We start from the raw sequence: 14,622 nt of genomic DNA, 5'->3' as shown, positions 1-14,622 counted from the left end.
GCGTACCCCTAAATAATAATCTTTAAGCTAGAATGTACACTTATAAAAATAAAGGCTACTAAATGGTTCAGAATCAGAATACATTTTACAGAGAGTTACGAGTGTGAGGAACCTTTTGCAGGTTTAAGGAATCATCACAAAATGTAAAGGTTCTTTACCAAATTAAAGCTTCTTCCTAGAACCTTTATATTATGTGGATGTTCTTTAAACTATAACAGCTTCTTCATGCTTGCACACCTCAGTTACAAAAATGGTTATCTAAAGAACCACACATTTAAAGGTTCTATATGGACCCAAAAGTAGTTCTTCTATGGCATCATGTAATGAATCCTAAAGAATGCTTTATTTTGAAGAGTGTAGAACTTTTAAACTATGTGGATGTTCTTTTAAAAGGTTCCCTACACTTGCATGTCATTTACAAAGGTGGTTCTTTAAATATCCATCCGTTAAAAGTTGTTTTTTTTTTGGGAACCAAAAGTAGTTCTTCTTCGGCATCACTCTAAAGAACTTTATGAATTTTGTATTTTTAAGAGTTTGATGTAGGTTTAGAAATGAAGAACCACATCTCTTATTACACTCTTTCAAATAAAGGTTCCTGAATGGTTCTTGGCTTGTACATATGGTTCTAGCAGGCACATTTTAAAGGTATAGAACCATTACATCACACTTTTTTAGTCCTTATATTAAATAGTTTTTAAGGAACCCAAGGTTCCTCTATGGAATGCCTCCAAAGAACTTAATTTGACAGCTTTGTTTTTAAGGCTTGTTTTGCTTTGAAAATGGATTAAAAAAAAAAAAACATCCCTTCACAACACACTTAAAAACAAAGGTTCCTCAACATTTCTTGCTTTGGTTGTTCTAAGAGAGTCTCGAATTGGCGCAGACCCTTACACTATATGTGTTCTTTGAATATTAAAAAGGTTCTTCACAATCACATATTTAATATCAAGAAAGGTTTGTCAGATGAACCCACTAAAAGTTTCTTTGAGGAACCTAAAGTGGTTCTTGTACAGCATTATTCTATAGAAACAGGGCACAATTAGATTCAAATCTTGTTTTAACTCTAGCTGCACAGCTGTAGCACAGGGCGAATTCTCTCAATGTCAAGTGACTCCTCAATCGCTGAAGAAGCACATGAAGGCCGCCTGCATCTTAAGCATGCAAAGAGAGTGCAAGATGATCCTGACCTAATTTCCTGAAGATATGACAGGGCTATTAATAAGATAATGGCAGCTTGAGTGGAGCTAATTGCTCCTCTCCGTTTTATAGTGCACACATTGTTAAGGAGCACATGTAGCTGTGTGAGGAGAGCATGTGACAGCGCATAAGAAAGCGTGTGCCGTAGCGAGACATATCCCTAGGCTCATTGGTATTCTGCAAGGAGACAGTCTTGTGGGTTTCAAGTACTCTCTTCTCTCTCTCTCTCTCTCTCTCTTTATTCCTCTGTCTGCCTGTCTCTCTTACTCTTCTTTGCTATAGCTATGCTGTATCTGTCTGTTCATGACGCTGCGGCCGTACAAGCCACAAGTATAAACGTACACTTCATCATAGTGATTATCATAGAGGCAAAATTTGCATTACTAGGCACAAAACCCACTACTACTTTATGGCCTGAATAAAACATTTTTGGAATTCTTTATTACTTCCTATATAAAATGCAAATAGAATTTTCAAGCATGCCACCCCTCCCCTGTGAATGCTCACATGCAAAATCAGCACATCCACTGAACACTCACGTATTTAAATTCACTTCAATGTTCACTGCCCATGACTGTTTTTTGATCTTCAATGTGTAGCGAGCATTAATTAATTATGAATTTCATGCAGCATATTGTAGCTATATGCTCACGCACTCAGCAAAAAAAAGGAAAAAGCACATGCAGTTTTTTATAGGCCTCTAAGAGCGCAGCAGAACCATATGTGGGACAAGCACATCGCTGAAGACCCATCTCACTTTCGATGGACCTATAAAGAAAATGGATAAATGCATTATTATTTTTCAGAAGGCACAAAAGCTAACCCTACTGATACTTTGCTGTGCTGGCATTTTCAACAAAACAGTGCTTATGTCAGCACACCTTTTGTTTATTTTCCATTGTTTTGCATGCCTTTATGTAGACCCTCTGAGATATCAAACCCTTACTGACCATACTGTGACTTATTGTTGAATAACTGCTATGAAATTATTCTAAGTAATTACAATAGGAATTGCTGCGTGAACCCATATACAGCTCCAAGAGTTAATAATGACAATATGTACATATATATATATATATGTAGAATTATTATATATACAGTACAAAAGAGATCAATACAATATGAAACTAAAAGCCTGTGACAAAAAATATTAAAAAGACATAAAGTCACAAGTAACATAGTGGAATTTGTTTAAGGAAACTTTTAAGGAATTTCATGAAGTCCCAAATAAACAAATTTTAAAAAGGTCTTTTTCTATTTGCATAATCTGTATGTCCAAAAATGAATAAACACCTGCTCATCCAGTGTTTCTCATATGTTTTACTATTAAGATGATCCTCTCTTTGCTGCAGTAACAGCTTCTGCTCTAGGCTTTAAACTAGTTATGTGAACACAGGGTTAGGATATGATGGAATACAAATATTGAAAATACATCAGAGCACAGTTATTCTGAACATAGTTCTTCTAGTTACACAGTTTTACTCAGTCCAAGTTACATTTTGTAATGGCAATTTTCAGAATACAGTTCCTTTTTATAGTTTTAGAAGAACACTTACCAACCATGGCAACATTTCAGGAGATGGGACAAAACCTCCCTTACTCAAAATGGTCAATATGAGATGAATATTTCCATGTAATTTTGAAGTATTTCTACTGGGCCATTCATTGTGAAATTTTAAAACAGTGTAACGGGCAGCAGGTGTTACCAAATTATGTAATAAAAACAAAAAATGACAAAATTGTAGATGCCAGGTTTTGTCCTGATAGCAGAATGAAGAATTGCTCCTTTTTGAAGGCACAATGATACAGTGCAGGGGCCAGATCCACAAAACTTTCCCAAGTGAAACACATACAAAGGATCTTAAGATAAAATCAATTAATAGTGTTCTTAAATGCAATTTTCAAAAAAAAAAAAAAAGAAAACTTCTTAACAAGTTTTTAAATGTTCTCTTGAGAAACTCATTTTTATATGGAGGCTAGAGGTTGGTTTATAGTGTGACCTATCCACATTATGCTAAATTTCTTAAACTGTTCAGTTACGTCAAAAACACCGTCAGATACATTTTGAATTTGAATCCAAATGTATTTGTATTAACCTGTTATTGAATTGAATTTGCTTAACACTTAGTGACAGCAAAATTGAGAAAAACAAACAAGAACAGAAGTGATGGTGGAGTAACTGCTCCTTGGCTACGTTTAGTGAAATGATGTTTAGTGAAACTCATTCTATGTTACAGTTCTGGTGGCTCACCTTGTTAACTCTTACAGTCTAAAGGCCTGTTCACTCCATTTTCTGGACAAAAAAAACAGATGCGTTTTTTAACGTAGTCTAAGTTGGTTTGTCTACACTCTCTGAAGATGTGGGAAGAAAGTGGCAGCGAGGATTCATTAATTACTTTTAAGACACCAACTCTGGGAGATCCACTTCATACAAGCTGTATGGTGACCGATTCTAAAGGTATTTTCTTATGTTTGCGGGAATTTGGGGTTCTGCTTCTGCTTGTTGCTCCTCTTATTAAACAGGATCATTGATCAGTGAGGAAAGCACATGTTTCGCAGTTCTTCATGGAAATGACCAGACTAGGATACACGTAGATAAACTGAAAAACGACTTTACAGAGTTGCTACTGTGTACTCACCGCTATTCTTCAGCCTTTCAGCTGTGGGCTGCCATTTAGTTTCTTGAACCTCTGAATTTTTATAGACAGATTGTAATAGCTCGTCTTATCATTATTAGCTTTTATGCTCTGCTAAGCCACTTCGACATGTTGATCCGTGCTTGTTTGAGCTGCAACCATGACAACAAAGCTCTGGTTGGATTGGTCAGCCTGACTTTTAGTGCATCTGTAACAGAGAAAATCAAGCAGTCTGTGATTACAAATGCTCATCAGTTTCATACTTCGCATGCAAGATAATATGAATTATCTTTGTTTTCAAAACTTGTTTTTCTTTCCATAAAAAATTGATAGACCTTAAGGCTAATGTCAGATTAAGGTTAGGATTATTAAAGAATGGCATTTTTTGCACGTTTTTTTTTAATATTTGTAGTACGGGGCAAAATTACAGGGTGCTTTTTACAAACTTTACACTTTTACAGACTTTCCAAGCAAGCAGTTAAGAAAAAGCACATGTAAAGAAGGGGTGTCTGTCTCGCCCCAGAATAGTAGGATTTGTAGCCGTTCGTTCACTGCGCATGCGCGGGCGCTGCTCGGCGTTCCCCCTGAAAGGGGCCCCGGCTCCTCAGCGCGGTAGTTAGTGGGTCGGACTGAGCGCACTGGCAGCAGACTGGATGGAGCTGAGTGAAGTGGAGACTTCAGCCCTGCTAGTAAGCGCGTTTTGACAGCGGAATTCAAGGCTTGCGGTGGTTCCTGCTGGATTCAACTCTTCGTCAGTCAAGTCTCGTGAGGAGCGTGTTACTATCTGCTCGGAACGCTAGCTGGCATGAGCTAACATGGAAACCAAACCTTTCTTGTCTCTAGGTAAGTTTGGCTCTCGGGAAATGTGGTTTCCATTAACGATATCTGCACAGTATATGTCATGCAGGAGGCTGGACCCCCAAACACTCCAGTTTGGCTCGGTTTGTTGCAGAGAAGTGCTACATGAGCTCTGAGGACGTTGCGAGACTTGTCGTATTCTTTAAAGCAGTTTGTGCTAACGTTAACTGTTGACGTTTGTCTCTACGTTCACATTTCCATACTCTTATTATACCCTTTCATTTTACTTTTAGTCAGTGTCTAAAACGAGTCTGAACTCATCTTATTCGCCAGCTTCTTGTGGGAAATTTCCCGTTCCACCTTAAATGGTTCAGCAGTTACGGGCGCTAGAATGTAAGCGCTGCAGCATTTAAGGCGGAACGGGAAAATTCGAACGAGAAGCTGGCGAATGAGAAGCTGACTTCAGCTTCGTGTGACGAAAACGTTGTTGTTATTGTTCTTCTTATTGTTGTTGTTGTTTTATTAGGCTTTTTTGACTCACCTCATTCTTGGTTTGATGTTGCTTGGTAACTTGGCGATGTCTCTATGTGAGATTTGTAGCTAACCTAGTTACTCTTCTCTCAAGATTTGTCACTCCATTCCTCCAAAACCTTTTCCCTTCATCTCTGCTCCAGAACGTCCGAGCTACTGTAACGTCACTGTGTACTGAGCTGGTTGGTGGTGAAGAGTAAAACCTCCTCCAGTCCTCCGAGCTGAGTGAGAGTTTTCAGCTGTAACACTGTGTTCTCCAGCGATCATCAGCAGGCCTGGCTGTGGTAATAACCGTTGAACAAACGCCAGCTGCTTCAAAGGAGTGGATCGAGACTTTCAGTCATTGTCAGTAATACGGTGTGCTTGTAATCAGTAAAGCGGTTCAAATTTTGGTAATGAATTGGACAAATGCTCCATAGTTTGCTTTACAGCGTGGTCTGGACAGGTTTTAAATGAACTGCAGTTAGATTTAGAAAGTGCTTTTTCTCATTTTCTTATACTCTACCAGTAAAAGTGTAGTGATTTATATTCAAAAATGGCATTGGTCATTAATCTCTGTGGCCAAAGCACTGAGTCAGATCAGCTTTGCTAGCGTTTTGTCCCTTTTGTAATTGACCAGACCTTGTATTTCAGAAATTACAGAAACTTTACAGGAGAAGACAATAAGAGGATTAACTCTTAATGTATGTCCAAGTCATTTTGGCCATTTCCATCGGTCATGACATGCTCATACAACATACAGGGCAGCTGATGCTTTTAAAATAATAATAAAAAAGCAATGTCAATGACAGTTTATTACACATTTCTTATAATGTTATCATAAGGCTGGGCAACATGGCAATATATATCATTATGGTGATGAATCATGTTATAATAGGCTAAATGCTTTTTGCAGTATATTGTGGATATCATTGGTATAACACCTGTCTCAACTGCATATTTGATAACAAAGAGTATAATTAATCCTGTTTAATTGGGTTTAGTGCAATTTTATTCACAGTTTTTGGTACTGTTTTTAAATGTGGCGCTGTTTTGTCTGTTCTGACTTATCATATGTGAAGAAAAGAAATATTGTAACATATTATGTATCATGACAACTTCCTGAAGTATTATGGTATCATATATCATATATCCTCATATTCGCATATGACTGTTCTGAGTGTGGAGCTGGCCCATTCTTCGGAGAGATCCAAGTCCATGGGCGTCAGTGGGAAGTATAAGCTCTCATTGTAAGCTCGGTGGTGTTCAGGACCACCCCAATAAAAGAGGACCAGCCTGGTTTACGGCGCTGCAGAGGAGGTGATTGGTCCCTTTGTGAAAGTCTGCAGCTGTCAGTTTTATTAGGGAGCCTTTAAAGGGAAAGTTAATTGCTTAAAGTGACAGCGTCTCTCAGACACCCCTGAAGCCACTGTCTGGCTCTGTATCAAAGGGTGCGTGGGCTCCTCCTAGACAGGGCCGCACAGACGGGCCAAACTGCACTTGAGAAAGTTGGTTTAAAGTGACACTTAACACACACACACACACACGCATGCACACACATAGACTCACACACACATTTAGGAGAGGGTATGAGCTTGAGTCGTCTCTCGTTTCACTCTTGCTCAAACTGTTGCTGCTCAAGAACCTGTACTTGAAGGCTTTTGAATATAACGCAATAGCCCACATAAAGGATTGAAGAGGTTATCTGTGATATGCTGAAAAGCTTTTTTGTTAATGATTTGCTCCTTTGCAACTGTATGCACTGATTCATTGATAACACTGAAGTTGCCCCTTGTACTATGGACTGTTGTTCTCTCCTAGGCCTGTTACAGAGCAGTTGCAAAGCATTGCTAAAAGTACAACCTTGTGTGATCCAGAATTAGTGCTGGGCGGTGTAGCTAAAATTAAATATCATGATATTTTACAAATGTGTCGCAGTATCAGGTGATGTTTAAAATTGCCTTAATTAAGTTCATGAATTTCCTGCGCTGCTACTCTGTGATAAAGGAGTGTATTGCAAACCTGACATACAGCAGTGCGGAAATGTCAGAGAGCACTATTCATATATTTAATTTCTAGTCAAGACTGCCATTAACTACAAGTGATTCATTTTTAAGAAATATTTTTAGGGAGGTTAGGTATAGCATGAGAAAGAAGGACCGCAAAGAAAAATGTAAAATAATATACATATTAGATATTAAAAGATACAGAGAAAATGGGACTCCAATACTGTCACCATGAGAAAAACAACATTAAAGGCCTTCATCTTTGAGAGAGGAGTAAATCAAGCTCCACTCTTGGTTTAGATCTGAAAAGTCCCCAGGTGTTTCTGTCCATCCTTCTGCTGAGAGTAGACATCAACACTACGGATCTAAAAGGATGTGTAACTGTGCTGTTTTTGAGAAAAAAAATTTGAAATGAAACAAAGAAGCTACTGTTGTTCTCAAAACAATAGACTTTGATTGTGTGAATTTTGGAGGTGTGGAAAAATATTCATACGGATTTTTTTGAAAAACTGAAAGCAAGCCTCTCAACAGGTATTGAAGCAGTAAGAAAGGCAAAGGACGAACACACTAAATACTGAAAGTTGTGATATTATATTTAGCTGTTGAGGCTTCTGTGTAATTTTATTTAAATATTTAAATATATACTTTCTGCTTTTACACATGCTGAAAAATGAATAAATTGTACTTAATGGCCATTTTGACTGGAGATTAAATAAATAAAGGTCGGACTTTGATTTTCATAGTATTATTGCTTGTTGTGTTTGGGCAGTTTGATTCTGCTCTGTTTCTCTTACATCTTACACAGTATTATAAACATTAACCAGACCGACATCTGATTTCTAGAAAGGAAATGTATTACACTTATTGAGGTGACACATTGCATTGACCTGCTGAAAGACTAAATCATATCGATAACGTATTTATGTTGAAAAGATATACACATCTGAATTAAGTGCACTCTTTTCATTGCATCAGCTGGAACATATGTGTATATATACTGGTGCTTTTGGTGATTCGTATACATTAATAATATGTAGACATTAAGATCACATCTACCTGGATTTACATTGTGGAGAAATTTCATGCTTTTTTTAGTGTTACAAATGCAGTAAGAGGAATAAAATGCAGCTATTTTAGCACAGTTGCCCAGTGTCACCTACACATTCTGCTCTCCGGGATTACAATAAATATGTCATCAAATATTGTTCTGATGTAAACATCTGTTTGATACCATTCATTTTGTTAACGTGATCATCTGCCAATTCTGATATGATTCTTATGCCTTTATGCATCCCAGTTATATATATATATATATATATATATATATATATATATATATAAAGCACACACTTTCCCATACATTGCAGTAAGCTATGTTTTTGTAATGTATCACACTGCTTTGTTATCTGTCAGAAATCCAGTCCAATATACTGGTATAATCAATATCTCACCAAGCACTATACAAAGTCTATAAACTCTAAATTAGTTCTGCAGTGGCAGACTGTAACAGAACAGCCTTAAAATGTCATTTTTAGGCTGGTCTTTTCCCATTTCCACTGGTCCTGTAAAGGGGATTATTCATATCTGATCTCCGCTCTGTAATTCACTTTGAGCTAATGGATTTGGCATTTGGAGCCTGGCTTTGAGACAGACTGACAGAATGTACCTCGTCACTCTCATCTGCTCCGTCTGACTTTATGTCAGAGTAAACACTCTGTCGTGTGTGTGTGTGTGTGTGTGTGTGTGTGTGTGTGTGTGGCCACTCTGAAGAGGCTTCTGTCTTTACTGTCCTGGCTCTGCTCTGTGCTTTGTCTGTAGTGCATTGGGTCATGGCCAGTGTAATGGCCTAATATGTTTATGTCTGTGTCTATATTTGAGTGGCGTTAATGAAAGGGGCAGCTGTCTAATTACCAGGTACAAACTCATAAGGTTAAATTCTTCATAGTTTTTAAAGACGTAACCTCTTGGGTGTGTTCATAACACAGTTTAGGAAATATTGGGTCAGTTTCCCAGACCCAGATTAAGAGTATGCCTGGACTTAAATGAAACACTATTGACATTGCAGTTTAGACAAACCTAGGATTAATCCTTGGGATTAAGGGATTAAGCCTATTCATGGGCTACATTTTGCTGTAATGGATAATTTGCATTCAAAATACTGTGTAGTCCAAGACTAGGCTCAAGGCTTGGCAGAAAATTGCCATATTTAAGTATATTTACTATAGAGGATGTGTTTTTACAACAAACCATGTAATTTGACAAGGGGTATCCAAACCTTAGCATAGGACTATATATATATGGGTAACATAGCCTTGTAGCTCCATTATAAAACTAAAACTAAAGAAGTAAATTTTAGTCACCAAATGTGTCTTGGACAGTCCACTAGGTCTGGGTGTAAAAGCAAAATTTTACATTTTTCAGTAAACTGTTCCTTTAAGACTTATTATTTAGTAACTACTATAAATTATTCAATACCTACTATGAAGCTTTTATGTAAGCTGTGTAGTTAGGAGAGTGAGGAACTGAAGCATTAGCCCACATGTTGGCTGTTACAGTTTGAGGGTTTCGTTTAAACCATCTGATCTCAAGACCTATACTTTAAGAGTTATATTAAACATAGTCTTAAGTTACATTGCACAGTCAATGGGATCTCTCCATTAAAAACTTGAGTCTTCTGCATTTGAAAGCTCCATTGCCCCTCCTCCTGGTCCACTTGTGCACATGTTCGGCCTGTGTTGCAGGATGTGTTAGTGGCTGAAAATAGGGCAGTTAGTTGTTGAGATAAGATCTCCTGGCATTTTTGATGTCCTTAAAGCCATACATCCCGTTCCCCGTGAGAGCAGCAAATTAGACACACCAGCAAACTTCTAATGCAGTAAAGGGCCCCTCAAACTACTGTTCATGTGATATGTGAACAGGTGTGATCTGCTACAGTTACAGCATATGGAACAAAAGGATTTGATTAAAGAGAGGGCTCAGGGGTTTCTAAAGAAAGAAGGTAGTGACTGGATGCATTAAACATGTTTTCAGTCGCGTCTGATCTGCACTGAGTCCGCATCCAGGTGCTGAAACACGCGCAAGTGTATTGTTGCTTTGTAATCTCTGAAATGGGAACTTTAGAGCAGAAGGAAAAGTGTTCTGAAATTCAAATGTACATAATGTGAATTTATTGCAAGCAAAAGAAGAACCACTTTTGGTTTCCTAAATGAGATCTGTGTGTGAGTGTGAAGAGCCTTTTAATGGGTCAGAGAACCTTCAAAGAATGTAGAAGGTTCCTTACCACATTAAGGGATCTTCTGGTACATTTATATTACAAGGAAGGTCTTCAAACTTTTAAAAGGTTCTTTATATCCTTCACACTCGTGGGCTGCAGGTTAGGGAACCAGCCCTATGACCAGAAGGACGCTGGTTTGATACCCTCGGCTGACAGTCCATGACTGAAGTGCCCTTGAGCAAGGCACATAACCCTCAATTGCTCCTCAGGTGCTGTGGATAGGGCTGCCCACTGCTCCGGGCAAGTGTGCTCACAGCCCTCTAGTGTGTGCATGCATGTGGATGTTTCGCTCCACGGATGGGTTAAATGTGGAGGTCTAATTCCACGGTGTGCTAATGTTTCTAAATTCTATTCTAATTCTAAAATTCACATTCAAAACACCTCATTTACCAAAATCGATTAAATCAATCGAAAGGTTCTTTAAAGAAAAAGAAAGCTAATAATTATGGGAAATTATTGTTGGCTAGCTTAAATAATTGTGATTAGGCTATTACATAATAATTGTGACAAGCCTGCTTAGTTAATCTAAGCAGTTAATCTTAGTTAATCTTCATAAAATGAAATGAAGTGTGCTACTGTTGGAAATTAGCAAATCCACACGAAGCCAACTTGTGTTCTAACTGTATTCTTCTAAGCATCATATCAATAACTTAAAAAATAAACAATCCTTGTTACGCTTAGCTGCATTTCTGTTCATTTGTGCTTACTTAAATGCTATATAGTGATTTTACTATATTTATTTATATCTGTTTTTATTGGCAAGAGCACAGTTACTACCAAAAAGACATTTTTGTAAACAATTTTTATGGCTGCCTAAAACATTTGCACAATGCTCTATATTTATAAGAGCCATTTTCAGCTATTTGTAACTACAAAAATAAGAAAGTTCAGTCAGACTGGATAGACTGTTTAAATGGCTGTCTTTGTTACGGTGACCCTAGTCATGTTCATTGCCAGTCAGTGGGTTTTTTCTGTAAATGTATTTCTATTATTTTACCCAGAGTACTTTCAGAACTGAAGACTGTCCGCAGACACGGTTTCCTGCTGAATCACTGTTTACTGAGTGAAGAATCTGAAAGACGTTTCAGACTGCTTTGAAAGTGAAGTGGTAGCTGTGCAGCTGAAAAAACTTAGATTTTCACTTGTGGGTGCAACAGTAGCTCATCTTGTCAGCGTCTCATGTGCAGGAACATTCCATTGTCGAAACTGCACAGACAAGATGGCCCTCTTGATAATGTTTTTAGGGAAATGTTAAGTAATACAAATAAATGTCAGTAGTATGAAAAGTACTTGTCTTTTAGTTGGTTTGTGTTTCACTGAGATACTGTTTTACATTTGTCATTCTGAGCTTGCATTTCTTGACCTTTTGTAGTATCAGGAACATGGTCTTACTTGCTTACTTGCTGGTCAAAAACTTTACGGTAGAGAGCAAAAATGTTCTTTATGTAATGTAAGTTAACGTGAAAAGATTTTATTTCAAGCACTTTGGGACCATTTCTGTTGGTTCACACATTATGAAATTTTCACACAATGGAAAGAACAGCTGTTGTGCTTCAGTGATGTTGAAAAGACCTTAACTACCTTGTACAAAAACCTTGTCTAACATATCTCCGCTTTTATTGGCATTGGTTTCCACAAAAGACGTTAAGTGAAAGACCTTTTGAAGAGACTGAAGGACAAATCGGCCATACAGTTTTAAATTTGAATAATAAATTTATATATATATATGTAATGATGCAAGGTACCCCTTAGCACTTTACCACTATAAATGACTGTATACATACTTACCTGTTTTAACATGCACTGCTCATACTCACCTTCAGGTCCTAAAAGAGTACTGATTGTGACTCCTGGGCTTTTACTTACCTGGGCCCAGAGTCCACCCTCTGTAGTAGAGGAGGAGAGTGAGAACCTGTAAATACAAAGAGAAATGTGAATTGTGTGAACATTGTAAATAATGATGATTGATTACTGTTTCTATGGCCTTGTATTTTGATGGCCACATATAATATTGTGCCATATTCATTTCAGCGTGTAAATAGGAAATGTATGGTTTATTTTCCTACCTGTGGGGGGATTGGAATAGCTTGCTGGAGGAGCTACCTGTACATATATGGCTCTGTAACCACAGTTTGGGGTTCTTCTTCCCTTATGGTAGCAGTGCTAGGCTACACGTGTTTGTAAGGGTTATTTGCGTGACTAGACTTATGTGACTTTGCAGTCACAGTTTAATTACCTCTGTTGATTGAGGTCGTGTTTGTTTTAGAAGCACGCTTGTAAATACACTGTTGTGGCAAAATAAAAGGTGACGTGTTAAAACGAACTTCTCTACTCCTGCTCTTTTTTTTTCAGCGTCTAGCTGCTCCCCCTACACTACCCATAAGGCGTACCATTTTTATTCTTTTGGGGGTAATTGTGGCCACGCTTTATCGCAATATATATATATATATATATATATATATATATATATATATATATATGTGTGTGTATATGTAATTTCTTGATACTAGTCTTGTGAAAATCAGAATGCAGAAATAGCCAGAGAAATTGGCAGGTTTCCATGTTAATTGAGTAAAACAGCCTGCCTGTGCAGATAAGCTGACACACTAATACTAACTGATACAACGTTGAATGCTGCTGTGGACATATTTCTACATGAGATCTTTTCTCCTCATTGAACGATGTGGCAACGTGCTACTTCCTCAGAGGATAACATTTTCACTGTTTCTGGGCTTAGCTAACATCAATTAGAATACTTAGCCTAGTTAGTGGAAAAGCTGCGCCAAAAAGCTGGCTGTGCTAATAGCAAACCCAAAAAGCAAAATATAATGTATATAATGAGTTTTATTACAAAAAGCTGTGTACCTTTTTGTATCAATTTTGGATATAGTGAGTAATAGCTGACGTGTGTTGGAAAACACATTTTTGCTTTTCTAAGACAGACAGTATTAATCATAATTTATCGTTGATATTTCTTTACATTGTGTAAAGCCATACATACACACACACACACACACACACACACACACACACACACACACACACACACACACAGTGCAGCTTTGAGTGTAGAACAAGCTGATCAATGATAAGTATAATAAATGTGATATTAATGTAGGAGATCTCATCACCCAGTTAGGTTTGCATGTGGAAATAACTGTCTTACTGTGGTCTGCATAAAGTAGAGCAATAAATGGACTATGTTTTTTAAACTGGTGAAAAGTTTTTACTGCCACTGCAGACTGTTACGACAGTCACTCAGTTTTCCCTTGATGAAATGTGAGGAGTAAAACAATACTGATCTGAATATTTGAATACTGATAGCCATGTACGTGTGCATGTCGCTATTCAATGTGCAGTGAAATCATTATATCATCATACCAGTATACAAAAGAATCTAAAAATGTCTATTTAAATGCTCAGACAGACAAATGTGAACAATGTTCTGTCCCACTTAACAACCTGAATACAAAAATAAATTGAAGAATGACTCACTACTGGAAGTTTTTAATTACGAAGCACTCTTTCTAGCCATTTCTGGTCCACTGTGGTAATTTCACATGTTGATTGTTGTAAATGAACTGGCTCCATTCTGTGTATAATAACCTAATTATGATTCTTGATGTGTGTGTCAGGATTGTTCCAATGGGTTTTGAAGATCCAATAAAAAAATTAATGAAACCCATTTTTCCGTCCATGTTATTGTAGTAAAAAAAACATTCAAATTAAAATGAGGTCGTTTTGAGATGTTATGGAGTGTATTTATAGTCAGATGTCCTCCAGTGATCTAATGTGGTAAGGTAAATGAAAAAGAGAATCAGTTTTCTCTAATCAAATCTTTCTCTGATGATTGATGTGACAGGCGTGGAACAGAGTGCAGTTTCTTTCATGACAAAAAAACTGTTTACCTCATTTCACACAGGGTACATTCCTTTGATGAATATGTCATAATTTTGATGTGACATACGCTGTTTGCAGGTTGTATGTGTGTTTTCCTGGAGGCTAACGCACAGCTCTGCTGGTTAATTAATAGCAGAGCAGTAATACTGACATGTGGGCAGTAGAATGGGCCTGTTCAGAATGACCTAATGCCACACCGTAAACAGAACCATCCATTTTGCTTTCATGACCTCAAATTAAAGCAGATATTTCAGATGTCCCATAGTTTCTTTCATAAGAAACTTCTTTTGTTATTTTTTCC

At 37.4% G+C, this 14,622-nt stretch overlaps 1 protein-coding gene and 1 long non-coding RNA gene across 3 annotated transcripts in view; one reads left to right on the top strand and one right to left on the bottom strand.

Moving 5' to 3' along the window:
* Positions 1-1,607: 1,607 nt before the first annotated feature.
* LOC108423688 lies at positions 1,608-5,395 on the bottom strand. The gene is made up of 3 exons (XR_001857576.2): positions 5,173-5,395; positions 3,837-4,041; positions 1,608-1,965 (listed from the first exon to the last, which is right to left on the bottom strand). It is a non-coding gene; the product is annotated as an uncharacterized LOC108423688 (long non-coding RNA).
* rxrab (retinoid x receptor, alpha b) overlaps positions 4,468-14,622 on the top strand; it is a 72,258-nt gene continuing 62,103 nt past the window's right edge. For both annotated transcript variants that reach the window (XM_037531747.1, XM_017691160.2), the window contains exon 1: positions 4,468-4,676. In XM_037531747.1, the coding sequence (XP_037387644.1) occupies positions 4,649-4,676 (28 nt within the window). In that variant the 5' untranslated portion in view covers positions 4,468-4,648. The remainder of the gene's footprint in view (positions 4,677-14,622) is intronic.

This window comes from Pygocentrus nattereri, chromosome 20 (genome assembly GCF_015220715.1).
Source record: "Pygocentrus nattereri isolate fPygNat1 chromosome 20, fPygNat1.pri, whole genome shotgun sequence".
In the NCBI taxonomy this organism is placed as follows: Eukaryota; Metazoa; Chordata; class Actinopteri; order Characiformes; family Serrasalmidae; genus Pygocentrus; species Pygocentrus nattereri.
The sequence above is the reverse complement of the archived record's forward strand: the minus strand, read 5'-3'. Positions and strand labels throughout refer to the sequence as shown.